The sequence below is a fragment of the Capricornis sumatraensis genome, chromosome 13 (assembly GCF_032405125.1).
Source record: "Capricornis sumatraensis isolate serow.1 chromosome 13, serow.2, whole genome shotgun sequence".
Taxonomy (NCBI): domain Eukaryota; kingdom Metazoa; phylum Chordata; class Mammalia; order Artiodactyla; family Bovidae; genus Capricornis; species Capricornis sumatraensis.
The window spans coordinates 75483982-75511056 of record NC_091081.1 but is presented as its reverse complement, the minus strand read 5'-3'; the positions used below and the strand labels follow the sequence as shown (position 1 = coordinate 75511056).

The following is a 27075-nucleotide window of genomic DNA, read 5'->3' as shown; positions in this document are numbered from 1 at the left end:
AGCTTACGTTAGTCACTAATTTTATAGTAACTATGGCCTTATTGAAACCACCACATAAACCGGAGCTAAACTGTAGTCCCCTAGATGATCCTTCATTCAAAGTTCTAATAAGCAGGTCAAAATGCCAAATACTGCAATTTCTCAACAAGAATTTACTTTTTTCTCATGACTATAGCGGGCAGTTAGGCTGTCACAATCTATGTTCAGATTCACCCCATTCCAACATGCATCTCCTGTTCGGGTGGGGCTGTCCTTTCCCTCCACCAAGGCGAGAGGTGCAATCCCTTACATTCACACACAAAAGCATTCCAGGTCTCCCCTGGGCATCAGGAAGATTCCTGCACGTGTTTGCGTGCCCCTGCTGAGCCAAAGAAAGAATGCTCTTCGGATCAAAAGTCAGCACAGCGAGAGAAGTAGGGGTTCATCAGGGTGCGTCGAGCCAGTTGCCCAGCACCACCCTTCATCCCCACCCCAGGCCAAGGTCAGGGTCCTCCACCTGCCACGGAGGCAGAACATACGGCAGACCCAGCCTCCTCCTTACCTGTGATCGTGAGGACGCCCAGCATCATCGCACAGCGCACCTTGGAGCGGAGAGAGCGGCGAGCCTCGACCTCCTAGGGCGGGTGGCCGGAGCCGCAGGGGGTCTTGTCAGCGGCTCCCCCACCGCAGCCTACGCTGGGATCAGCAAAGAGCTGAGCGCCAGGCCACCCTCAGATCAGGGAAAACCAGAGGTGCCCTCGGAGCTGCAGCCAGAAGCGGACTGAGGCTGCCTTTCCCTGGCTAATTATACGAGGACCCACCCATCCCTCCACCCACCCACCCATCCGGGCCGGCGGGCCCGGGGGCTGGGGGCTGGCCCGCCCTCCCTGCGCTCCGGGGACTTGGCACCGCGCTCGCGAGTCATGTGTTTCGCTTTAAAGGAGAGGAACCCTCCCCGTAGCTGGCCTCTGTTCGTGGTCAGTAAGGCTCTGCGGAGACCCGGGGAGGGTTTCACAGTTCCTAGGATGAATAAGACCAGAGTCAGCAGCATTTTATCTAAACCGTTACTTCATTCCTGGCACCGATTTACTTCTGTAGCTCAGCTTTTTAATATTACTTAAAGAAAGACATTAAATTCTACCGCCATTAAACACACACACACACACACACACACACACACACACTGAGTTCTGTATCCTTATGTTTGTTTAGAGGCTGATGAGGTGCAAAAATGCTGTTCCCTTTTAGCACTTATAGTATTTTATATTTTCACCATCTGCTTCACACACGCACTGCGCTGATCTGGGGTTGGCAACCCTCAGTTGTCTTGTTTCCTGAACCCTTTGAGAAGGGCTGTTACAAGGCGAACATGTGTCTTCAACACTTAATCAAGGCAACTTAAAAAAAAGAAAAAACCCAAATATTTGAACATTACTTTTTTTTTTTAATGGTAGAAGTTAGCTAACAGACACACAGCATGAAAATCAGTCAGAGCCGATATTTAAAACTCAGAAATTTTCAACCAGCCCTACATTTGTAAAATCTTTTTTTCAATGCAATTTCAGATTTATTCTGTATAAAGACACAGGATAAGTGATATGTTGGAGGGTTCTTACGATTGTGACACATTATTTCGCATGTTAATTTTCTGTTAGCACAGGTCCCTTTAGGTCCCCTGGGGTTTGTTTCCCTTTTTTTCATCCTTCTCCTCTTTATCACTTCATGCCTTGCCTGTCTGACCCCATTAGTACAGGCTCTCCCTCTAAGTAAACAAAAAGATAGGTTTTACTTTTTCTTCAGACAGTGACGCTCTTGCTCATCCCTGCTCCAGGGCCAGGGAGAAAGGTGGGGGACTTGGGTTGACCAGAGTGGGCACAGAAAAAGAGGAGGGAGGAGGGGAACAGAATTATCAAAAAAAAAAAAAAATCCAAAAAGCACCGACAGGCAGGCAGGGATGACACGTCGTTGCTCCCTCTGGCCGCGAGGGGGCGCCACGCACCATTATCAGGCCTGCACTGAGCAAGGTTAAGGCGCACCACTGCCGGCGATCAGACCTCATCGATAAAACCATCTTCTGCCTCTCTCTAGATCCGACTTACCCCGTCTATTTCAGCGAACATCCAGCCTAGCCATACGTCCGCTTGGGAACAGCAGTGATGCGCGCCTTTTCAAGACGCCTGGGAGCTGATTCCCAGAGAGAGCCACTGAGCAGCCTAACCCTTTATCTTCCCTAGAGGAGCCTTCACTTTGGTTCACAAATTGTTTCAATTACAGTCCCTCTGGTGCGTGTGAAATGTTGCTGGTGCCTGTTGTCCCTCCAGAGTCCTCATAGCCAAGGGGTCAGAGCAGCTCTGCATTCTTCTGCTCCCCGCCCCTATCTATCTATCCCCGCTTCCCCCCACCCCCAACCCTGCAGAGTCCCTTAGTTGTGCAAAATCAGGGAGAAAGCCAGCTCTGCGGGCTGCTCTGCTGGCCTCATGAAATGAGTGGTCAACATTCAAGCTTCCAAAATGTGTGCACCAGCCTGGGCTCCCCGGGGAGCTGAGGTCTCAGCTGCGTCATTTCTCAGCACCAGCTGCTGGGGGCAGCAGATGACTATCACCTGGGGCCCCCTCAAGGACAGTCAAACTTCTAGGTGGATCTGTCGATTCTGACCTTGCTTGGCTGTGCCACCAGCTCCTCTCCTTTCTAAAAATCCAAATGCTGGGACTTCCCTGGCGCTTCCACCGCAGGAGGCATGGGTTCCATCCCTGGTCAGGGAACTAAGATCCTCCTGTAACCTGTGCAGTGTGGCTGAAAACAATTTTTTTGAAATAAAAATAGAAGTCCAAATTCTAACAGCATCATCTGGATGGAGGAAACATCATCGGGATGGAGAAATATCACAAATGTAAGGTCTCCTTAAAACATTTACAAGGTGAATGTATTGCTATTCAGCTTTGGTGCCTGAACTTTTTTTTTTTTTTCTTTTTATGACATTGGCGAAGACACCAACACAGCGGACTTGATATTCTTAAAGAGGCAGTTTAGACCTGGAGGCCAAGCAAGAGATCATGTGGCAAGCTGTCACCTCTCTTAGCAGACAGTCCTTGTTGGACCTTCACCTCAAAGAGAAATCAAGGACAGGACGTGTGGAACAGCTGCCTGATAAGCCTCTGTGTGTCTTGGATTTACAGAGAAAAGTCATCAATAAGGATAAAAGCTGGATGGAGTGAAGATCAGACCCCAGGTAAGTGTACAATGCAGGCAACCTTCTTTGGTTATCACTTCCATTCCTTATTTGCTTCTTTTTGTTACATCAGAATTTTTGGAGGAATACATCATCACCCAAAGCAAAAATGATGGGAAAACGTTTACCAGTATCCTAAATGAGTGGATGATTGGGGGGGGGGGGAGTGTTTTCCCCAAACTTCCTGGTTCATTCAACAAATATTTACCAAGTTCTAGCTCCATGTTAATTGTGCTAAGCCCCTGGGGATAGAGTTGGATACTGTCCTTACCCTTGGGGACCTCAGTCTTGGGTGGTAAACACACCCAAGGGAAGAAGTGGGGTCACTTCAATATAGCCAACCTCAGGTAACGTCTGAGCTAGCCTCTGAAATGATGGGAGATTCGAGGGGGCAGCCCGACCTGAGGATGAGCAGACGAAGGCAGTCCTGCAGAGGGGCGGCATGGGGGAGGCAGGAACGGGGCACTTAGGGGGCATTAGTCAGTTCTTTATAGCTTTGGGGCTTCCCAGGTGGTGCTAGTGGTACAGAACTCGCCCTGCCAACGCACAAGACCTAAGAGATGAGGGTTCTATCCCTGGGTTGGGAAGATCCCCTGGAGAAGGAAATGGCAACCCACTCCAGTATTCTTGCCTGGAAAATTCCATGGAGAGAGGAGCCTGGTGGGCTAGAGTCCATGGGGTTGCACAGAGTCAGACACGGCTGATGTAACTTCAGGCAGGCACAGGCTCAGAGTCAGCTTGGGGAGACCGGGAGCAGGAAGGGACAGAAGTGATAACTAGAGATGAGACAAGACATATTACATTGGAGGCCAGAGTATGAAGGGACCTGAATGACATCTTAAGAACACTGTAACAAATAACACAATTAAAGAAAAAAAGGATCTGGATTCCCTGGTGGTCGTGTGGTTAAGACTCAGTTCTTTTATTGCCACAGCCTGGGTTCAGTTCCTGGTCAGGGAACTAACATCTCACTCTTGGGCCACAGCTAGAAAGCCTGCACACCACAACTGGAAAGTCCATGCACCACAACAAAGATAATAAATATATTTTTAAAATGATGGAGGATCTGAATGGACATTGCTCTAAGGAGGACAACACAAACAGACACATGAAAAGATGCTCAAGGTTATGAGCCATTAGGAAACTGCAAACAAAACCACAATGAGATACCAATTCACACTCACTGCTGCTGCTGCTGCTGCGTTGCTTCAGTCGTGTCCGACTCTGTGCAACTCCATAGACGGCAGCCCACCAGGCTCCCCCGTCCCTGGGATTCTCCAGGCAAGAACACTGGAGTGGGTTGCCATTTCCTTCTCCAGTGCATGAAAGTGGAAAGTGAAAGTGAAGTTGCTCAGTCGTGTCTGACTCTTCGTGACCCCATGGACTACAGCCTACCAGGCTCCTCCATCCATGGGATTTTCCAGGCAAGAAAATCGCCGGCGCAAGAGGCGCCAGTGCCCTCTCCACCACACTCACTAGAATGGCTATAATCAAAAAGACCGACAAGATAACAAAGAAAGAAACTGGACCCTCGTACACTGGTGTGTTGACATATTACTTGATTACATCGGGAACAGGCAAGTCTATAAGGACAGAAAAATGGACTAGCAGTTACTCAGACCCAGAGAGCTGGAGAGAGAGGCTGCTAGCAGGTATGGGGGTTCTTTGCCATGATACAAACATGTCCTAAAATCGACTGTGCTGATGGTTGTACATTTCTGTGAATAAACTAAAAACCAAAAACATGTATACTTTAAATGGGTCACCTGCATGATGTGTGGATGATATCTCATGAAACCTTTTTTTTCTTTTTCAAGAAAAAAGAACTTCGTATGAGTTCTGGAGGCTGCAGGGAACCATCAGAGGCTTTGGAGCACAGCTAGTGTCACACAGTTGGAACTGTGATTTAGAAAAACTAACTGGGCAGTAACGACAATGAGAAAGACGCTCTAGAAATAAAATCGATGGAAACCACGGTGACCAAGGTGAGGAAGGAGTCCAAAAGTTGGCAGCACTCACATCTCTGAGATCATCCGAATAGAATGCAGCAGGTGAAGTCAAAGGTCCGGAACACTGAGGAAGACAAATCTGAACAGCGGCTCTGAGAATGGACAGAGGTTAGAGGAAGCCCAAGGTGGAGGGGACTCGAAGATGGAAATAGCAGAAATAGTGGGATGCCTGCGCATCACAAAGTGGTGACTCAGAAGAACTCAGGAGGAGAACTCAGGAAGCCTCGCAGCCCAGCGAGGCTGGACAAGTGGGCAAAAGAGACCAAAACACCAGGGTCAGCACAGATGCGAGGTTCATTAACTTCCTCCAAGGAGGCATTTAACTTACACGTGAGCATCGTCGGGAACTAGGGACTTGTGCATGCATGCTAAGTCAATTCAGTCATGTCCAACTCTGTGACCCCATGGACTGTAGCCCGCCAGGCTCCTCTGTCCATGGGATTCTCCAGGAAAGAACACAGGAGTGGGTTGCCATTTCCTCCTCCAGGGGAGTCTTCCTGACCCAGGGATCGAGCATCAGGAACTGGAGACTTGGACTCACCCCCAATCCACTCCTAACACCAATCACCCCTCCTTTCATTTTTCTTTTCACCCCAGTTTTACATTCAGAGGAAAATAAACCCAAACCCAATGAGGTTGCTTTTCCTCTGGCTGCAAAGGGCAGATGAAATCTGAAGGAGCCTCTATGCACTGTTGCTCCTTTAAAATGCTTCAAAGAGATCATCTTGTGTTGAGTTAGAAGTTGCTGCCAACTAATAACCATGAAGATGAAACTATACACTGAATTAAATGATATTGGGCAGGTTCTCCTGGGCTCAGTGTATTTTCAAATCTTCTCTGCTCCTTTGCTATGAACACAGGCAAATACCAGTTAATTGAATTTTATGGTCCAGTTGAATTGGACATGTTTGTGTAGACATGGTTATTTTGATTCAAAATCCTTAAGACAAATAATCTGAAGACTAGTTCCTCAAAGGGACTATTGTAATACAACAGAAAAGCTAAGGGGGATTTAAAAGTCACTTAGCAAGACAATTTATCAAAAAAAAAAAAAAAAAAAAAGGAAAGGGGGAAATTAAATATTTAAAAAACCTCAATCCAAATAATAAAAGTGATATAGAATAAGTTTATTTCTCCTCTTGTTGAGTTCACATGTTTTAATATTCGACTTGGCAATTCTAGTTTTATTAGCTATACCAAATCAAAGTATAAATTTATATATGAAAATTTTAACTGCTTGGGACGTATAATATATTTAAAGAACTTAAGTGTCCCAATACTAGGAAAATAGTTTATTTAACTCTTCACTGGACTATCTTGCAAAACAACATGTTTGAAGCAGTTAGTGACATGGAGAAATGCTTACGTTGATAGAGAAAGCCACACTCTTTGTTCAGTATATAAACTATATATTCAACACAATCTTGATTTTGCTTTCTAAAATATGTTCACATAAGTGAGGCTGAGCGAAAAAAAAGAGCCCAAAAAGAAAACTATCAAAAACCAACCAGAGTGGAATTATGGGCAATTTCTGTCCTGATATTTTCCTACACTTTATAAACCTTCTACAACAAGCTCTGTTACTCTCACGGTTGTAAGGCAAGCACATCTGATAACCAGCTGTGGTTGTTGCACAGAGGGGACCTGCGCTGCCAGACCTTGAACCTTCCAGGGATACCTCCGATTCCATTAAAAATGCAAGGCAGACTTGGGGCTTCCCTGGTGGTCCAAAGAATTTGCCTGCTGATGCAGGGGACATGGGTTCCATCCCTGGTCCAGGAAGATTCCATGTGCCACGGAGCAACTAAGCCCATGAGTCTCAACTACTGAGCCCCATAGAGTAGCAGCTACTGAAGCCGGTCCGCCTAGAGCCTGTGCTTTACAATAAGAAAAGCCACTGCAACTAGAGAGTAGTCCCCACTGGCCACAGCTAGAGAAAGTCCTCTCGCAGCAACAAAGACTCAGCGCAGCCCCAAAATAAAATAAATTATAAAAATGCAAGGCAGTCTAAATCATGATCTTAAACTCCCAATCATGGAATATATAAACTAGCAAGCTGAAAGCAGATTCCCATCCAAGTATAATCTTCTAAAAACTAGCAAGTAACCAAAAAGGTGTTTCACTACCAAATCTGGTCAGGAATTGGCACAGGAATCAAATTCTTTCCTGAGTGCCTTGTGTTCAAATCCCTGATTCTTCTTAAGACTCTGAATACTCGTATTTGGTTTGGTCTAAAAAAGATTGCAAAGTCTTAAAAACAAGTTGTAGTTCTGGTTCTTCTGATAGCAGTGTGGCCAGGAGTAAGGAATTCTTCTAACTCTCTGGACTTCAACTGATGGGAGAATAAAGATACCACTAGTGCTAATGTTATCTTAAGCACTACCAAGTGTATTTGAGGAACATAATAAATGTTAGCTATTATGTGTAAACTATCCACTTCCCAACGGGGTAAAAACTGGTTCATGGTTGACCTTATTCTTTTACATATGAAGCACAGATTTTAAACATACACACACACACACACACACACACACACACACACACACACACACACACACACACACACACACACACACACACACACACACACACACACACACACACACACACACACACACACACACACACACACACACACACACACACACACACACGGCTTCCCTGATGCCTCAGTGGGTAAAGAATCTGCCTACAATGCAGGAGACCCAGAAGACGAGGGTTCAATCCCTGGGTCGGGAAGATCCCCTGGAGGATGAAATGGCAACCCACTCCAGTATTCTTGCCTGGAAAATTCCATGGACAGAGAAGCCTGGTGGGCTCCAGTCCACGGGGTTGCATGGCTGAGACTGAGCATAGCATAATATGTAGAGACAGACAAACAGAGGCATCATATTATATAAACTGGTGCACAGTATATCTCTGCTATAAAAATGGGGGAGGGGAACGAGTTACAGAAAAAAGACGTAGCTTGGCAAGGCAGTGGTGAAAAGGTTGAGAAATACTGCTTTAAATATACTTAAGTCTCACTTTAAAAGAATCCTTTGGAAAAATACGTCTATACAAAGCAAGAATGCCCTTTTATCATCAATTTCTCAGAAATGCATCCTGACAAGAGAAGCATCATCGTGCACTAACAGTAATTAACCTGAGGCTCCTCTGGATCTTTCAGAAGAGAATGAGACAATCTTTGATTTGCCTGGAAAGTCCTCCAAAGGAGTGGGAGGGAGAGGCTAGCTGAATGTTCACACTGAGAAGAGAGAACTGACAGTAGTGACCTACCCAAGACCCACTGGCTGACTGCAGCTGCTCCTCTGAAACTGATGTAAGCCCACCAGCAAGCCACACACAAGACTAAATTTTCTTCTTCTGTCACGTTTCCTTCTTCTTCCCTTCCTTCCTTCCTCTCTCCCTCACTTCCTTTTTTTTTTGGTCTTTCTTTCTTGTTGACCACACCATGCAGCTTGCAGGATCTTAGCTGCCCAACTAGGGATCAACCCTCACCCTTGGTGTTGAAAGTGCTAAGTCCAAACCACTGGACCACCAGGGAACTCCCAACTTTAAATTTTCTAGTAATCACATTCAAATGACTAATACTAAACAGCTGAGGTTCATTTTAATATATTTTATCTAACCCTGTATCTATATTTTATCTAGTCCAGTTATGCCAATATGTGCTAAAAGTGAAAAAATATTAGGAAAATATTTTACATTCCTTTTTGGACTGAGTATTTCACATGAAGAACACATCTCAAATAGGATCAGCCACATTCCAAGTGCTCAACAGCCTCATATGGCCAGAACACAACTTCTAAAACTGTAAAAGTAACTGAACGTCTCCATGGACTGAATTGTCTCTTAAAGACAATTCCTGCTTCATTCAGGACAGTTCCACCCAGCTTCCATCTCCTTGCCTCCTGAACAGAAACCACCAAGCTGTCCACTCACAGAATTGCCCTCACTTCTTCAGCATCCAGTCTAGTGATGACGCCTTTATTTTCTCAGAATCACCCACATAAGCACAAATCCTATAATAAAGCCCTCCCACCTCCCTTTTACTGAGTCACCCATGCTAGAATCCTCCCTTAGTATAACAGGCTGAAGAAACCTAACTTGGTTTGACCACACGAGTTCCTGGTGGCCTCTAAGTGGCAAGGAATTAAATTCCCATTGATAGATTTAATTGGTGCAGCTGTCTCTTTCACAATTTCTTAATTTGAGTTAATATATTGAAATCTGGGGGCTTCCCTGGTGGCTCAGAGGTTAAAGCGTCTGCCTGTAGTGTGGGAGACCTGGGTTCGATCCCTGGGTTGGGAAGATCCCCTGGAGAAGGAAATGGCAACCCACTCTAGTATTCTTGCCTGGAGAATCCCATGGATGGAGGAGCCTGGTAGGCTACAGTCCACGGGGTCACAAAGAGTCAGACACGACTGAGTGACTTGAAACATTTAAACAAACAAACGTATTGAAATCTATTATTTTCCCACCAACTTTCACTGTAATCACACATAATAATAAAGTGTTTAAAAGGAAATATATATATATATGAAATATGAAAGTAAAAATCGCTCAGTCGTGACCAAGTCTTCGAGACCCCATGTAGCCTGCCAGGCTCCTCTGTCCCTGGAATTCTCCAAGCCAGAATACTGGAGTGGGTAGCCTTTCCCTTCTCCAGGGGATCTTCCCAACCCAGGGATCAAACCCAAGTCTCTTGCATTGCAGGAGTATTCTTTACTACCAGGGAAGCCCATATACCAGGCTTCCCTGGTAGTCTGAAACTATATAACTTTTATATATATATAAAATGTAAAAGGTTGACTAGGGACTTCCCTGGTGGTCTGGTGGTTAAGAATCTACCTGCCAATGCAGGAGACATGGGTTCAATCTCTGGTCCAGGAAGAACCCACATGCGGCAAGGCAAGGAAGCCTGTAGGTCCCAACTACTGAGCCCGTATTCTAGAGTCCATGCCCTGCAACAAGAGGACTCACTGCAGTGAGAAGCCTACACACCAAACTGGAGAAAGTGCCTGGGAAGCAACAAAGACCCAGTGCAGCCAAAAAAAAAGAGGTCAACGAGACTATTTAGACTGGCTTCAAAACTACTTGCAAAGCAAAAATTTACACTTGCGGTAGGAATAAATTTATTTAACCTGTATTCACATGAATTACAATTTACTTGTAAAGACAACTTTTTTACAAATCTAGAGTGTGACAGAATCCATTGCCTAGATGAAGAATAAAATCCGGATGACAGAATTTACTTCGGATCCTTCCAGAAAACAAAGTCCTGCTCACCAAAATTTATTGCATAAATTCCAAGGTCATGGGAATTCCCTGGCAGTCCAGCAGTGAGGACGCCACACTTTCACTGCAGACAGCCTAGGTTCTGTCTCCCTGATTGAGAAACTTAAGATCCCACCAGCTGAACAGCTCGGCCAAAAAAAAAAAAAAAAGAATGGAATGTTTAGAACTCAAATCAGTTCTTAGAAATTAAAAATATAGTAACAAGATGAAATCTAGGGACTCTGATGGTCCAGTGGCTGACTCTTCGCTCCCAATGCAGGGAGCCCAAGTTCCATCCCTGGTCAGGTAACTAGATCCCATATGCCACAAATAAAGATTCTGCATGCCACGCTGAGTGAAGGCAGTCAGGCAGACAGGGAGAAATGTCATATGACATCCCTTATATGTGGAATCCAAAATGATACAAATGAACTTACTTAAAAAACAAAAGGAGATTTATAGAGAAGGAACTTATGGTGGCGGGGGTGGGCAGGCAAAGTGGGAGAGGGTAAAGGAGGGACGGTTAGGGAGTTTGGGGGAAAAATACTTGCAGTGGAAAGAACATTATCAAGTTTAATTTAAAGAAATCATTTTGTGCTGAGCAAATAATTCCTCTTGCTATCTTCCTAACAACATCATTCAAATTATGATGTTGTTCTGTAAATTATACTCTTCCTGAAACTATTAAATAATCTACTAATTCTGAGGGAAAAAAAAAAAAAAGATCCCTCATGCCACAGCTAAGACCCCACACAGCTAAACAAATAAAAGCATTAAGAAAAAAAAAAAGGATGAAATCTAATCTTGAGGACATTTTTCAAGAATAAAGAGATGCAAACTACATGGGGGAAAAAAGCTTTCCTTAGAATCATTCTAGAAGTTCTAAAATCGGAATAGTAATCCCCAAAAGAGATCATAGAAAAAGAGGGGAAGGGAAGACATAGCTTCCTAGGAATGAAGTTTCTAGACTGAAGAGGTCACATGAACCCAGCATGTTGAGTCAATGGATTCACATGAAGATTCATCACTCTAAAATCTTCACGAGACGGAGGACGAAAAGGACTCTGTGAGCCAGTGAGCTACCCAGGGGATTAAGATCAGAACAGTGTCAGGTGCCAATGGTAATATATTTATCAACATGACAATGATAGAATCTTAGTGCACCAGAACACAGAGCAGAAATTAACACAACTGGGGGACACTCAGGGCCAAGGCTTGACGAGCTTGAGGAAATCCTTGGATTTCCGTACACCGAGCTTACAAAGGGAAGCCACAAAGCTTTTTGATGGAGATTACTGTTTTACATCATCCACTTCCACTTTTTTTTTTAAGCTATGTTTTATTTATTTATTTGGCTGTACCAGATCTTAGCTGTGGCACGCAGGATATTCCATCTTCCTTAAGGTACTCGGATCTATTTTTTTTTAGTTGCGGTATGGGAACTCTTGTGCTCGCTTTGGCAGCACATATGACACGCAAATTCATGAAGCATTCCACACTTTGCGGGGGCTTCCCTGGTGGCTCAGCTGGTAAAGAATCCACCTGCAATGGAGGAGACCTGGGTTCAATCCCTGGGTTGGGAAGATCCTCTGGAGAAGGGAATGGCTAACCACTCCAGTATTCTCGCCTGGAGAATTTCCTGGAGTGTATAGTCCACGGGGTCACAAAGAGCTGGACACGACTGAGCGATTTTCACTTTTTATTTCACAGGAACTCTTAATCTTGGCATGTGGGATCTAGCTCCCTGACCAGGGATTGAACCCAGGCCCCCTGCATTGGGAACATGGAGTCTTAGCCACTGGACCGGTCTGCCAGGGAAATCCTGACAACCACTTTTTTACAACTAACAATGCCTGGGATGTAGGGGTGGGGGTGCGGGTGGGGGAAATCTTCCACTTTATTTACAACTAACAATTACTTGAGGCTTCCCAGGTGGCCCAGTGGTAAAGAACCTGCTCGCCAATGCAGGAGATGCTGGTTTGATCCCTGAGTCAGAACAATCCCCTGAAGAAGGAAGTGACAACCCACTCCAGTATTCTTGCCTGGGAAACCCCATGGACAGAGGAACCTGGCGAGCTACAGTCCACCAGGTCACAAAGAGTTGGACATAACTTAGCAACTAAATAACAGCAACAATGACTTGAAAGGTGGGATTTCTCCTATTCGTATCTCTAACCGCTCCATCATGTAAGGCTGTCTGCTTACCATCACGTTGAGTGGAGTATCAAAAGGGATGATTAACAATTCGTCACGTGCCATTTGTCATCTTTCTTTCATTGATATGGTGTTCATTCTATCTGACGGTAGTTCCTCTAGCAACATCCTTGATACGGGAACTCCTTTCTATGCTTCTGTATCAATTTACTTTTCTACACCAATCAATTTTTTCAGTACTTAATCCTTGGTTTAAAGGAAACTAAGTTGTTCTCATGTTTGTAAAGAGTCTGAGGAATAAACTACTCTTTAAAAGTGGGAATATTGAAAGTAAAGCCTAGTTATGGTTGGCAAGCTTCCATCAAGGACATCCATATCTGAAATATATACATCAGCCCTGGCATTTTTCTTTGAATGTGAGGCAGCTTGTTTTCTCTGGGGATGTTCTGCCTGCAGGAGAAAAGATGAAAGACAGGATAAACGTCTTAGAGGGCCACGATGTGGAAAAGGGAGGTGAGTTTGTGCTTTGTAGTTCCAGAAGGCAGCACTAGGAGCCGGCGGCAGTTGGAGGGGGTATATTTTCACTCCAGTGGAATAACGGGTTTCCTTTTATGGAGAAACTCCAAACCTTCAGAGTTTAAGCAGAAGAGCCTCCTATGTGGGAGCAGGAGCCTGGCATAGACAGCCTCGAAGTTCCTTCCCCCTGAGACTTCTGGGTCCCCAATCCGGCTTTCCAGCTGTCAGTCATGAAGGCAGGTGTCATGGGCTCAATTGCATACTCTCCAGATTCATACGTTGGAACCCTAACTTTTGACACATGAAAATGTAGCTTTGTTTGGAGAGAAACCTTTCACAAAGATGACTAAGTTAAAATGAGAGTGGACCCGAATGCAATCTGACTGGTGCCTTATGAGAGGCCATTAGGACACACAGAGACACCCGGGATGGGCAAGGTCACAGGGACAGGGCGAGAAGGTGGCATCAACAAGCCAAGGTCGAAACTAAACCTGAGGGCACCTTGGTCTTGACTTGCCAGCCTCTGGGACTGTGAGAAAATAAATGTCTGATATTTAAACCACCCATTCTGTGATATATTATTTTGGCCGCCCCAGCAAACTAACACAGCAGGATAACTGCCTCATGCTTTGGTGTCAGCTGAAACAGGTCCATGTTAAGACACATTAAAGCAACCGGTTCATTCAATTAATTCAATCTAGCATATATCAGTTTTCACCAAAAGTAACTAATGCGTGCACTGTTAACTGAGGGGGTGGGGGGGCTGCCTGATATCACACTGTGAAAGTGAAAGTCAGTCACCAGTCGTGTCTGACTCTTTGTGACCCCATGGACTGTAGCCCATCAGGCTCCTCTGTCCATGCGATTCTCCAGGCAAGAATGCTGGACTAGGTTGTCATTTGCTTCTCCAGGTATCACATTGAACCTACTCATTAATTATAAAAGCAGTTAACAAACATTCAAAGTATGGTGCTTAAGAACAAGGCTCAAGTGACAGGCTAAAAAGCTGTAGAACTTAAGCTCTTCCAGAGATACATACAAATATAGATCAGAGGATGTACATTCTCAAAGCATCCTTTCATGTAATATAGAGACATTATGCTTGGAACATAAAATGCCAGAACCATCTGGGGGATGCTTTATCAGGTGAAACCAGGGGTGTTTTAAGAATGTCTTTGAGAAAACATCTAAAGGATTTTTATTCAATAAATGCTAAATTTAATGTTTCCATCCATGGCTTCATCACCGTTAGAAAAACCATTTATTGCCATGGTCCCGCCTTGGCAGGTTATGTAGACAAGTGCATAGGCCATCTTACCTAGGCTCCTCCTCAACTGTGCCAGAGCATCCATCCTATTCATGCGTGTACAGAGCATTCACCCTATTCACGGGTGCCCTGGAAAACTACAGCCATCTGTAGGTAAATCTTAGCAGTAATTTAAGATTGACTGACAAGTCTTTGGGGGCCTTTACCAACATCTTTCGCTCATCTTACTGGGCCAGAACCAGCTGTTATTACATGATTCCCATGTTACTTTGTGGCCACACTTAGGAAGCTCTTATCTTTCTTTCATACCTAAATAGTTACATACGGAGACTTTCTTGAATGTTTTCCCAGCTGAATTTTTTGTGCATTAAAGTAAAACTTCAGGGACTTCTCTGGTGGTCCAGTGGTTTAGACCCCACGCTTCCAATGCAGGGGTCACAGGTTTGATCCCTGGTCAAAGAACTAAGATCCCACATGCTGCATTTTGTTGTTGTTCAGTCACACATGCCCTCCTCTCCCCCAAAACCTACCAAACACTAAAATAAAAAAGCAAAACTTCAAATCTAGAAAATGGCTTTTAAGATCAGACTAAAAAGAAGAGCATCAAAGTGTTTTTATAAAAAGGCATAATGAAATTGCCAAGTAGATTCCTACCTGCCCAAAGTCACCTGTGCATCTTCAGTGACTTATCCATCATTTGGTTGTTTTAATGACTATATTTCCAGCACTACTGACGTGACTCAGTCATAGAATTACAGAGATGGATGAGGATGTTCATTTTACAGATGGTAAGTGATGCTCAGTGAGATAAAGGGATGTATTCAACTCAAGGTCATAGAAAAAGAGAAAGGCAGCCTGGCCTGGGTTTTACTCTCCTGCAATGAACTGATTATAAAGGGAGGATGGACAGAGGTCTTACTCCTTCTTACTCCCCCTCACACCAAATTTTTCAAGTTACAATGAAAGCCAAGTTTTATCGCACCGGCAGACTTAAATATACTTCAGAGAGGGGAAAAAAATCTCTATATAGCTTGGTTGTTAGTTACTGAAAAATAAATCTGCGTTTCTTTAAAGATGAAAGCAATAGAGTATTTGTACCAGAAATTTGTCAATGACATAAGTAATTTCAGAGAGGCACGCTAAAAATATTGCTGCAGAGCAGAGGGCTGAATTAAAACCAGTTCCCAGAAACTGCAGACTGTAGGACTTTTGCCTAAGTTCAAGGCCTGTTTTGTGAGTGTTTCAAAACATTACAAAACAGGATACAGCTTGAGAAAATGTCATGCAATAATAGTGTATTTGAAATACCAGAGTGTTGGAAGGGAGACCCCTCTCTTTGTCTACCCAGCCCTCATATGTGATCACATCGCTGGGAGTTATCATTTAATTGCAGGCAGGTCAGGGTCTGATTCCATGTCTCCAGGCAACAACACCTGGATAACCAATGGTGGGCACCTTCAGAGCCCAGCACTGCAAAGTAGCTTTGTTAGCGCTGATGTAACAAAGGAAACTGAGCCTCGGATACATCTAAAGAGCTCTGCATTTGGGGATGCAGGGAATGAATTGATATAAAGGGAAAAATCAAACAGATCCTCCTCTCCCATATGAGTGAAAATGTAATCTTGTTAACTCTAAGTTGAAAACTGTTTTCACTTATCCAGGTACTATTTTTGAGGGACTTCCCTGGCAGTCCAGTGGTTAAGACTTTGTCTCCTAGTGCAAGGGGGGGTGGATTCGATCGCCTATTGGGCAGCTAGGATCCCTCATGCCTTGCAGCCAAGAAATCAAAACAGAAACAGTATTGTAACAAAGTCAATAAACACTTCAAAAATGGCCCCCATTAAAAAAATCTTTAAAAAATATTTTTTTGAGCACTTACTGGGCGTCGGACATTGTTCTACGCTCAGGGGACTCAACACGGAAACATACAAATCCCATCCCCACCCCCCATGCCAAGAAATCTCTGCTCTCACGGTTGTTCTTTTGTAGACACAGGCATACTGAATGCCAGATGTTGACAACATCTGACATAGAGAAAAATAAAGGAAAGAGGGTAGTATTTGAGCAACAGGCATGCCTTCATGAGAATACTAACAAGGTACCAGTGATGTCACAAACTGAAGAACCAAAGGGACTAACTAGCTCATAAGAACATTTCTTCCTGGCTAGGAAAGCCACCTCTCACAGAAAAACAAGTATTTTGCAGGGGGGAGGGGGTCATCTTTGAACACCGACCTGGAGCAGTGGTTGGGGTACTCAGTCTCCAGATAAAGTTATTAAATGATCAAAAAGCAAAGAACAACAACTTGTAACCCAAGAATGGATTTTCTATAAGGTGACAAGTTCCACGGGGAGAGTTGTGAACACTTGGAAATAACCTCTGGCCTTTCAGTGCCCCAAAGGTGCCGAACACCAGAAGCTGGAAGGTTCAAACAGCAAATTCAGTTTGGCCAGGACTGTGGCATCAGCACCATCAGAGACATGAAATTCTTCACAGTGCTGAAAATTCAGCTTCTTGATAACCTCCATTTGTTGCCACTGTATCTGTGGGGAAAATATCAGGATGTAGGAAAGCAGAGCCTAGAGAAAGGTAAGGAACACACTCTCTTAAAGACTTCTGCTTTGGCACTTCCGTGATGGTCCCATGGCTAAGACTCCACGCGTCCATTTTAGGGAGCCCAGGGTCCATTCCTGGTCTGGGAACTAGATCCCAGCTGTGCGCAACGAAGATCAAAGATCTCGCGTGCCGCCACTAGGACCCGACACAGATGAATAAATAAGACTTTTTGGGCTTCCCTGGTGGCTCAGTGGTAAAGAATCTGCCTGTTAATGCAGAGACACAGGTTCGATCCCTGGCCTGGGAAGATCCCACGTGCCACGGGGCAACTAAGCCCGTGCATCACAGCTACTGAGCCCCTGCTCTAGAACCCGGGAGCCACTGAACCCACACACCCAAGAGCCTGTGCTCTGCAACGCAAGAAGTCCCCAGTGAGAAGCCTGCAGACCACAAGAGAGTGCCCACCCACTGCAACTAGAGACAGGCCCACACAGCAACAAGCACCCAGCACAACCAAAGCTAAACAAGTAAGTTAAGAAAAGATGTTTGCTCTAAGTGACAAGATGGGGGGTGGGGGGGGTGGGGGGTTGTTTATTTTTCTTGGTGATGACGAGGCATTTTCTAGGACCACTCCCAGGTCAGAGGGATCAGAGCTTTGTTCCACGTGCATGGTTCCGGCAGAAGCCTCCTCATCTTGCTGTTCAGCAGAGCAAAACCTGCTCCCCAGGGTGCTGGCTGACACCTGCAGCTGACCCCAGAGGAGCAAATGGCAAGGGCAGAGCTTCCAACAGCAGCTCCATCGCTTCTGGTGCAAATGCCTGCACTCAGGGTATGCAAACAGTATAAGGGCTATGTGAACAAAAATTCAAAAACCAAGGAGAGGATCACCACTGTGTGTGTGTTCTTTCACACAAGCAAATCTGGCCTGGGAAGGATGGAGAAAACATAACATCCACAGGCTTTATCATGTTTGCTGTAGCTACTCGGCAGAAAGACAAATCTCCAAGAACCCCAGAAACAAATACCTTGTAAATGACACATTCAGATGGTCTCAGAGCACAGTCACGTGACTGCTCATATACGGCAATGAGTTCTGGAGGCTTTAACAAGTATGTGATTATCAAAATAAAGAGGTCTTAAGTTTTTTGATTTTGCAATACTGACTTTCCTCATCTGTTTGCAAAGAAAATAATCTGATCAAAGTATCAGTTCAGTCTGACTCTTGGTGACCCCAGAGACTGCAGTACCCCAGGCTTCCCTGTCCATCACCAACTCCCGGAGCTTGCTCAACTCATGTCCCTCAAGTTAGTGATGCCATTAAACCATCTCATCCTCTGTCACTGCCTTCTACTCCTGCCCTCAATCTTTCCCAGCATTAGGGTCTTTTCCAATGAGTCAGCTCTTTGCATCAACGGATACTTGAAAAGAAAATCTAAAATTTTAATTTGTAGAAACTTGAAATTTAAAGTTGGACCCAGATCAAGACAGAATTTTTAAAAAATCTTTCTTGTTCAGGCACTCATAGAGACTCACAGAAAACCATATAAGCCACAGACTATAGAACAAATGACAATCTGAGTTGGGAGGGTTCTTTGTTAAAATCGGTAGAATCAGGGACTTCCCTGGTGGTCCAATACTTAGGACTCTGTGTTTTCACTGCAGGGGCATGGGTTCGATCCTTGGTCAGGGAACTAAGATCCCACATGCTGCTAGGTGAGGGCAAAATCAGCAGAAGATTTGCCACTAAACTAATGGCACTTGTGAAGCTCCTATGAATGCTGGGTGTGGCATGGCTAGATAGAGCTTTCTGGTTAGAAAAAAGTTGTATTTCTATATAAGCAGTTGTGATGAATGATAAATTGCCTAAAAGAGAACTCAGAAGGGACTAACTCCAAAGCTAAAGTAACTTGCTATAAATTGCTTAAAAAATTTTTTTTAAATAAATATTTGTTTTCATGCCTAATTGTGTATTCTCTAAAAGAAAGCCCCCAGAATTATATAATCTTCAAGCTTCCTTCAACACATACACGCACACACACATATATCTGAACCTTACTGCATAGTTAAGAAAATATTTAATAAGCAGATCTCGTTTTCTATCATTTAAAGAAAGGTTACAAGGAAACAGGATTTCATTTTCATTATGGGAAGAGGCTTGGTTCTGAATTACCAGTATTTCTGGTTTCAGAAAGCAAGCAAGTCAAAGTGGGAAAATACTGTGCATTCTGGCTGTCACTAAGTATTGTCTGTCACTTTAAATCAAAATCTTCCTAGGAGAAATGCCCCTCATTTGTAGCTTTCTCCTCTCCTGTCCATTGGTGTGCCTAAGGCAGGAGCAAATCCCACTGTGAGCCAATCCTCCTAGGGACCAAAATGGCTCAGATCTTTTCTTACTGAAATGGGCAAGAGCAGAAACTAAGGCACCCAAAATCCTACAGCTAAGCATTACATACCAAATTATGTCTTTATTTACCCTGCAGTAAGCTGATATGTAGAACACAGTCATATCTGACTTTTTGTAACCCCATGAACTGCAGCATGCCAGGCTTCCCTGTCCTCCACTATCTAATGGAGTTTGCTCAAATTCATGTCCATTGAGTCAGGTGATGCTGTTTAACCATCTTATCCTATCGCTCCCTTCTCCTCCTGCTCTCAATTTTTCCCAGCATCAGGCTCTTTTCCAATGAATCAGTGGGGACAGAATCACTTTCAGTAAAAATGTTTGCTCCTTGGAAGAAAAGTTATCACCAACCTAGATATCATATTAAAAAGCAGAGACATTACTTTGTCAACAAAGGTCCATCTAGTCAAGGCTATGGTTTCTCCAGTAGTCATGTATGGATGTGAGAATTGGACTATAAAGAAAGCTGAGTGCTGAAGAATTGATGCTTTTGAACTGTGGTGTTGGAGAAGACTCTTGAGAGTCCCTTGGACTGCAAGGAGATCCAACCAGTCCATCCTAAAGGAAATCAGTCCTGAATGTTCATTGGAAGGACTGATGCTGAAGCTGAAACTCCAATACTTTGGCCACCTGATGCAAAGAACTGACTCATTGGAAAAGACCCTGATGCTGGGAAAGATTGAAGGTGGGAGAAGGGGACGACAGAGGATGAGACAGTTAGATGGAATCACCGACTCAATGGACGTGAGTTTGAGTAAACCCCAAGAGTTGGTGATGGACAGGGAGGCCTGGCGTGCACTGCAGTCCATGGGGTTGCAAAGAGTCAGACATGACTGAATGACTGAACTGAACTCAATCACAGGGCTGAAAAGTGAAAGAAATCCCATCTCGACTAAAGGAAGACAGCCAGATCTCTAGTAAACATGCCACAGATTAGACAGGATTCCAGGCTACCTGGGATGTTCTGGGAACATGGGCATCTGCTGCAGCCTCTCCCTTCTCTTATCAACACTCCACACCAGTCAGATCAAAAGCCCCTTCGGGGTCTATTTCAGTGATCTGCATTGCTGGAATACTTTCTAAACTCCCATCAGCTTTCAGAAGAGCTCTCTGACCCAGCCCCTTTTCCCTTCTGGGTCTCCATTCTGCCCCTTGCTCAGTGGACAAGCCTGTGGACGTGTCCTGCACAGCTCGTGCTTGGGGAGCTGCTGGTCTGGGTTTAAATCAAGACAGAACCCGTCTCATCGGGTTACTGCTAGAGGCCATTCTGCACAAAAGGCACACCTCCAGGACCCAAGACCCTAAAGGAAATCAGCCCTGAAGGTCTAATGCTGAAGCTGAAGCTCCTTTACTTTGGCCACTTGACATGAACAGCTGACTCATGGGAAAACACCCTGATGCTGGGGAAGACTGGGCAGGAGGAGAAGGGGGTGAAATAGGATGAGATGGTTGGATAGCATCACTGACTTGACGAACATGAGTTTAAGCAAACTCCGAGAGATATTGGAGGACGGGGAAACCTGGCATGCTGCAGTCCATGGGGTAGAGGAGTCGGACACGACTGAACAACTGAACTGAACTGAACCGGGACCCACAGTAAACACTTGTGAAGTGTCAGCTGTTTTATTCCCCTCCTTGGCTGGCAGCCCTTGTCCCAACAAATCTAAACCCAATCTCCCCTCAGGCCCCAGACCTCATCCCACTCCCTGATCTCTGATGAAACAAAGGTTTCATCAGAGCTCTAAGGAGCTCCTGTCTCTTGCAAGATTCATTAATCACCATGTTGCCTGGTCTTAACTTCATTTTCATCTTATGGATCCTTCCATGTACTCGCTTGTCTCCACTGATGGGCCATTTTAGCTTTTGCCATCTTTCCTGAAGCACGGGGCACAGTGACTTGGCTATGGAAGGCTCCAAAAAGGCTGTGGCTTGATTTGATTCAAAGGTTAACCATGGGAAGGACAGAGCGTGGGACTTTGGAATCTGAGTTGGGGCCATTCCAATTATTTTGGTAGAGATCATTTGAAACTCTGACACAGGCTGTGCAGGTCCTCCTTGTGTGAGACTATGTATTTCTAACTTTATAGGGTGCCTGTGGTGCTAGAGAAAGATCAGAATTCCCACCAACTTCAAAAGCAGCTCCCTGCTTGCAGCAGCTCCACAGGGGCGTTGAACACAAGGAGAAACAGGTTCCACATGTTAGATGAACCTCATCTCACCGAGGCAATGGCCAGTCTCATTTCACAAGACTTTTCCCTTCATCTGTCTTTTTCACATTACATGTAAGCATCAGTTTACCATACGCCATCATTCTATACATCCACAAGAGTTGTTAAATTATTCCTTTATGACTAAACAAAATGATGAGACAAGAAACAAGAACAGAGGAGGGTTCTTCTTCTCTTGCAAGAGCCCGACTTGTCAAGGTGCTTGATTCTGACCCTAAGGTGTGGTCCCCATCCCCTCCATGGGCCGAAATCAAACCAGTGATAATGTGGTCTCACAGATTTGCTTTCCAATAACCACCCCTCTATGATTTCTGGGGTAAAGGTTATAACACACACAGTATATTACAGTTGGGGCAAAGAGGTGTGCACCCTGAAATATGTTGTTATTGTTCAGTTGTTGTGTCCGACTCTTTGTGACCCCATGAACTATAGCACGCCAGGCTTTCCTGTCCCTCACCGTCTCTTAGAGTTTGCTCAAGTTCATGCCCACTGAGTTGGTGATGCCATCAACCATCTCATCCTCTGCCACCCTATTCTTTTGCCTTCAATCTTTCCCAGCATGAGGGTCTTTTTGAATGAGTCAGCTCTTCCCATCAGGGGGCCAAAGTATTGCAGCTTCAAGCATCAGACCTTCCAATGAATATTGAGGGTTGATTTCCTTTAAGATTGACTGCTTAGATTTCCTTGCTGTCCAAGGGACTCTCAAGAGTCCTCTCCAGCACCACAGTTCGAAAGTATCAATTTTTGGCGCTCAGCCATCTTTGTCCAGCTCACATCCGTACATGAAAGTGAAAGTGAAGTCGCTCAGTCGTGTCCGACTCTTTGCGACCCATGGACTGTAGCCCACCAAGCTCCTCCATCCATGGGACTCTCCAGGCAAGAATACTGGAGTGGGTTGCATTTCCTTCTCCTGGAAAAACCACAGCTTTGACTAGAAGGACTTTGTTTGTAGCGATGTCTTTGCTTTTTACTATGCTGTCTAGGTTTGTCATAGCTTTCCTTCCAAGAAGCAAACGTCTTCTTGAAATACACACTACTGGAAAGAATGCACCTGCCAATTCAGAAGAAATGGGTTTGATCCCCAATGTGAGAAGATCCCACATGCCACAAAGCAACTAAACCCATGCACTGCAACTACTGAAGCCTGTGTGCCTTAGAGGCAGTGCTCAACCAACAAGAAAAACCACTGCAATGGGAAGCCCAGGCACAGCAACTAGAGAGAGGCCCGTGCTCACCAAAACTAGAGAGAGGCCCGTGCAGCACCAAAGACCCAGCACCACTGAAAATAAATAAATATGAAATATTTTCAATACATTAACAAAAAGAAAGCAATACAGACTACCAGAAAAATCTTCACAAGGGCAGTAGGCTGCTCTAGAGTGAGAAATACTGACTCTTAAAGCAACCAAGACCCCAGCATTTTCAAGAAGAATCCAACACCAGGCAAGTGGTTGGAACAAAGCAGCAATAACAACAACAACCAAATCATGGTTTTAAGATAAGGATGCCTGAGAAAAATGAAAAAAAAAATTCATTTCATTATAAGCATTGCTATAACCTCCTATACCTAAATATGGGGGCTACAATGGATTGCTTTTGTTATCAGTATGATATTGACAGTGTATAATGACAGGTAACATAACAGGGCAAATTCTGCTTAGGTTGTTTTCAATTGTCCTCTGAGGATTCCTTGTAGGTGTTGTTTGCCTTCCATCCCCTGGCTCTACCCAGAGCTGGGCAAGGCAGCTTACCATCTGTGACAGTCACTTCCTCCTCTTGGCCAATCAGGGCTTCCTCCTGGAGGCCGAGTTCATCTTGCTCAGCTAAGCTGTTGACGGTGGACAGCTGGCCATTCTTCTGCAGGAGCTACGCGGAAGACAAAACATGTAAACTTGATTTCAATCTTCATGACCAAGTTAGAAACAAAACTCTTAAGTTCAAGAATATAAATCATTTAGAGGAGAAATGCAGAGAAATGGAGAGTTAGTGACAATGAAGATGTAAGTTTTTCTTTTTCTTCCCCCATTGGAATGATCGAGCTATCTTACAAAAGATACAGGGAGCTATAAGTCAGCAGATAGGGCTTTGTATCTGGGTAAAGGTACACACCGTTCATTCATTCTTCTGGAAACCACTCATAGGCAAGATACACATACCCATCATTCCAGGCCTACTTGAGATTTCACAGTGACTAAGTCAGGTGTGGTCCCAGATGCTTTGAGCTTACAAACTACTATGGAAGACATGCATGTGTGCATGCTAAGGCGCTTTAGTCATGTCCGACTCTTTGCGACCCTATGGACTGTAGCCCACCAGGCTCCTCTGTCCATGGGATTCTCCAGGCAAGGATACTGGAGTGGGTTGCCATTTCCTTCTCCAGGAGATCTTTCTGACTCAGGGATTGAACCCAGGTCTCCTGCTTTGCAGGTAGAGTCTGAACCACTGGGCCACCAGTGAAGCCCTGGAAGGCAGACCTATGGAAGGCAGATTTCTGAAAAACATTTTTTACTTTAAAATAATGTCTCCTTGTGATTAGATGCAGGTTATGCGTATTTGGCTGGAATATACCTAAGCGACAATGTGTCCTTCTCAGGAAAGAGGACAGACATTTAAATAAATTGCAGCTATGGAAGCCATCATGTGGGAGGAATACATACAACAAATGACAACAAACAGAAGGCCATGACCTAGGCTGGGGACAGGGGCCTTGTTAAGGCTTCTCAAAGGAAGTAAAGGGAAAGCTGAGCTCTAAGATGCCAGAGCAAGGGGTATGTGAGCAAAAGGTAAAGGGGAGACAAGTGAGAAGGCCCTGTGGTTCAAAGGCTAGTGAACAAAGAGGAGACACCAAACATGTCTGTTCATGAGTCATTGTCCTTAAAACTATTACTAAAATGCTCGCTTGCAATCATCCCCATATGGATAGCCCATGCACGACAACAAAGGACCCAGTGTGATGAAATGAAGATCCTGTGTGCTTCAACTAACCAAATAAATAAATAAATACTTTTTAAAAATAAAGTTTTAAGCCAAACGAAAATTGCACAATAACCATTAGGAACCTAAGGATTTCAACAATGCTTTATTTCTCATTTGCCTTAAAACCAACTTCGGGGGAATTCCCCAGCAGTCCAGCGGTTAGGACTCAGAGCTTTCACTGCCAAAGGTCTGGGTTCAATCCCTGGGTCAGGGAACTAAGATCCCACAAGTCAAGGGGCAGCCAAACAACAACAACTTAGGAAGGTGCTACTGTTCCATTTTACAGATGCGGACACTGAGGATCGAAGTGATTACAGAAGGGAAAGCTGGCTGACCACAGGTCTCACAGCTCAGCCATGGCCCAAAGGCCAGGTTCGCCACCAACTACTTCCAGGGAATTTCCAACAACAAATTTTTGGAGGACCTGTTACCATGCACAATGACGAAATGCCTTAAAGAATATCCCATAATACCCAGACCTGATTTTTCCAAAGAAATCTCAAAGCTGGTCACTTTGTATGCATCATTTCATGCTGTTTACAGGCCAGTGGAGTACCCTGGCCAAATCACTGAGTTCTATCAGAGTCTTGAAGCGACTGGATCCAATTCAAGATAGTCAATCCAGAAGGCTTGCACGGTGCTGAAATTGATTTCACCTGGCTGTTCCCTGCTCCCAGCAAAGATGCCCTTCAACTGTGAGAGCTGCCTCCTGAAATAATATCACTGTACTTTAATGCTCTCACTACAGATGGGATCACTGGCTTCAAAATGCCCATGCTGAGTCCATGTATTAGACACGATGCTCAGATTACATTTCCACTTAAAGTCTTCTCTTACCAAAATATGAAAGATGGGAGTTTTAAATGAAACTTAAAGACAAAAGCACGGGAGACAGGGGTGGGGATGGGCTCTCCACAATGCTCATCAGCAAAAATGTTGGCCTTTAAGAGTATTTTAAGTAAATTTCACTAGGTCCTATGCACAAGTTAGACGTAGATTTTATTAATAATGTGATTAAAAGCCAGTGGGGGAAAGCAAGAAATGCGTATTATTGTGGGCTACACGGTTAACAACTAGGCTTCCGGTAAAGAATCCGCCTGCAATGCAGGAGACATGGGTTTGATCCCTGGGTTGGGAAGATGTCTTAGAGAAGGGGCTGGTTACCCACTCCAGTATCCTGGCCTGGAGAATCCTATGGACAGAGGATTCTGTCAGTCCATGGGGTCTCAAAGAGTCAGACGTGACTGAGTGTCTAAGCACAGCACACGATCAGCCTAAAAAATGTTTAAATAGACACCATGACATGGCAACCTAAGTGGGGGAATAAGAGACAGTTATTCTAATATCTCGCTTTCAAGGGAGGTTAACTGTGGTTAACCTTTCAAGTTGGTTAACTGTGCTTCTAGTTTAGGATCCAGAACTCTGAAGTTTATGATAAAGTCTAGAGTTCTACAGAGTTTCTATGATTCTGAAAGATTTCTCATCATTCTTCGTGAATTGTCAAATCCAGGACATCTTCAGAGGGAGCCAAATTGAGTATCTTTAAGCTTGAGAGATTCTATCGGCACACATTTCATCTACTCTTAGAAATGTTACACATATATCATGATGCACCATAGATGATATAAAATTAAATGTATCTTTGAGATCACCTGCTATCCTTCTTTATCATCGAGTGTGATAAGTAAATTGTGTGGATTTCTTATTTCCAGTGACCACAGGGCAACGGTCTCTACCTCAGAAAATCGCTGATAAATTTGGTGACAATTTACAACAGTGATAGTACCAAACCTGAGTTTTGAGCTTATTTTATTATATGTATAGCTTGGGCCCAGCAAGGGGGCGTTTTCTGGCACACGCAAGCCTGAGACACACTAGCTACACACAGTGAAGGGACTCCACTCCATGCAGCCACGTTCAGACATGTTCACCACTCCGTGTTTCGCTTTTTACACAATCTCATGTGCTCTTACAGACAGATAATTCACATTTTTTGCAGTCCAAAATATGTATATGTAGTGTTTTTTATTTCTTTTTCTCCCATTCTCAACCAGCTAATAATTCATACTATCATGAAGGGGTCAGGCGTTTCTGAGAGTTATCAGTATGTTAAAATCACCTTGAATCACAAGAAATCTAACCCATGGTTCCTTAATGTTTAAGTTCCTTCTGTCTTCTCTATGAGTGTTTATATGCACACAAGCTTTTCTTAAAAAAAAAAAAAAAAGGAGGGGTTCCCTAGTGGCTCAGTGGATGAGAATCTGCCTCCAATGAAGGAGACACAAATTCGATCCCTGAAGCAGGAAGATCCCACTTGGCAAGGAGCAACTAAGTCCACGCACCACAGCTATTCAGCCTGTGCTCTAGAGGCCAGAAGCCAAAACTCCTGAACCCACAGGATGCAACTAGTGAAGTCTGTGCACCCTAGGGTCCATGCTCCGTAACACTAGAAGCCAATGCAATGAGAAGCCTGTACACG

General features: G+C 44.4%; 1 protein-coding gene across 2 annotated transcripts in view; it reads right to left on the bottom strand.

The window, feature by feature from the left end:
- The window catches only part of AKAP12 (A-kinase anchoring protein 12), a 109366-nt gene that overhangs the window by 26299 nt on the left and 55992 nt on the right, over positions 1-27075 (bottom strand). Inside the window, exon 2 of one of the 2 annotated variants that reach the window (XM_068985562.1) lies at positions 23372-23486. In XM_068985562.1, the coding sequence (XP_068841663.1) occupies positions 23372-23486 (115 nt within the window). Of the gene's footprint in view, positions 1-541; positions 755-23371; positions 23487-27075 lie in introns of those variants that run through there. The other variant, XM_068985563.1, reaches the window with a different exon arrangement.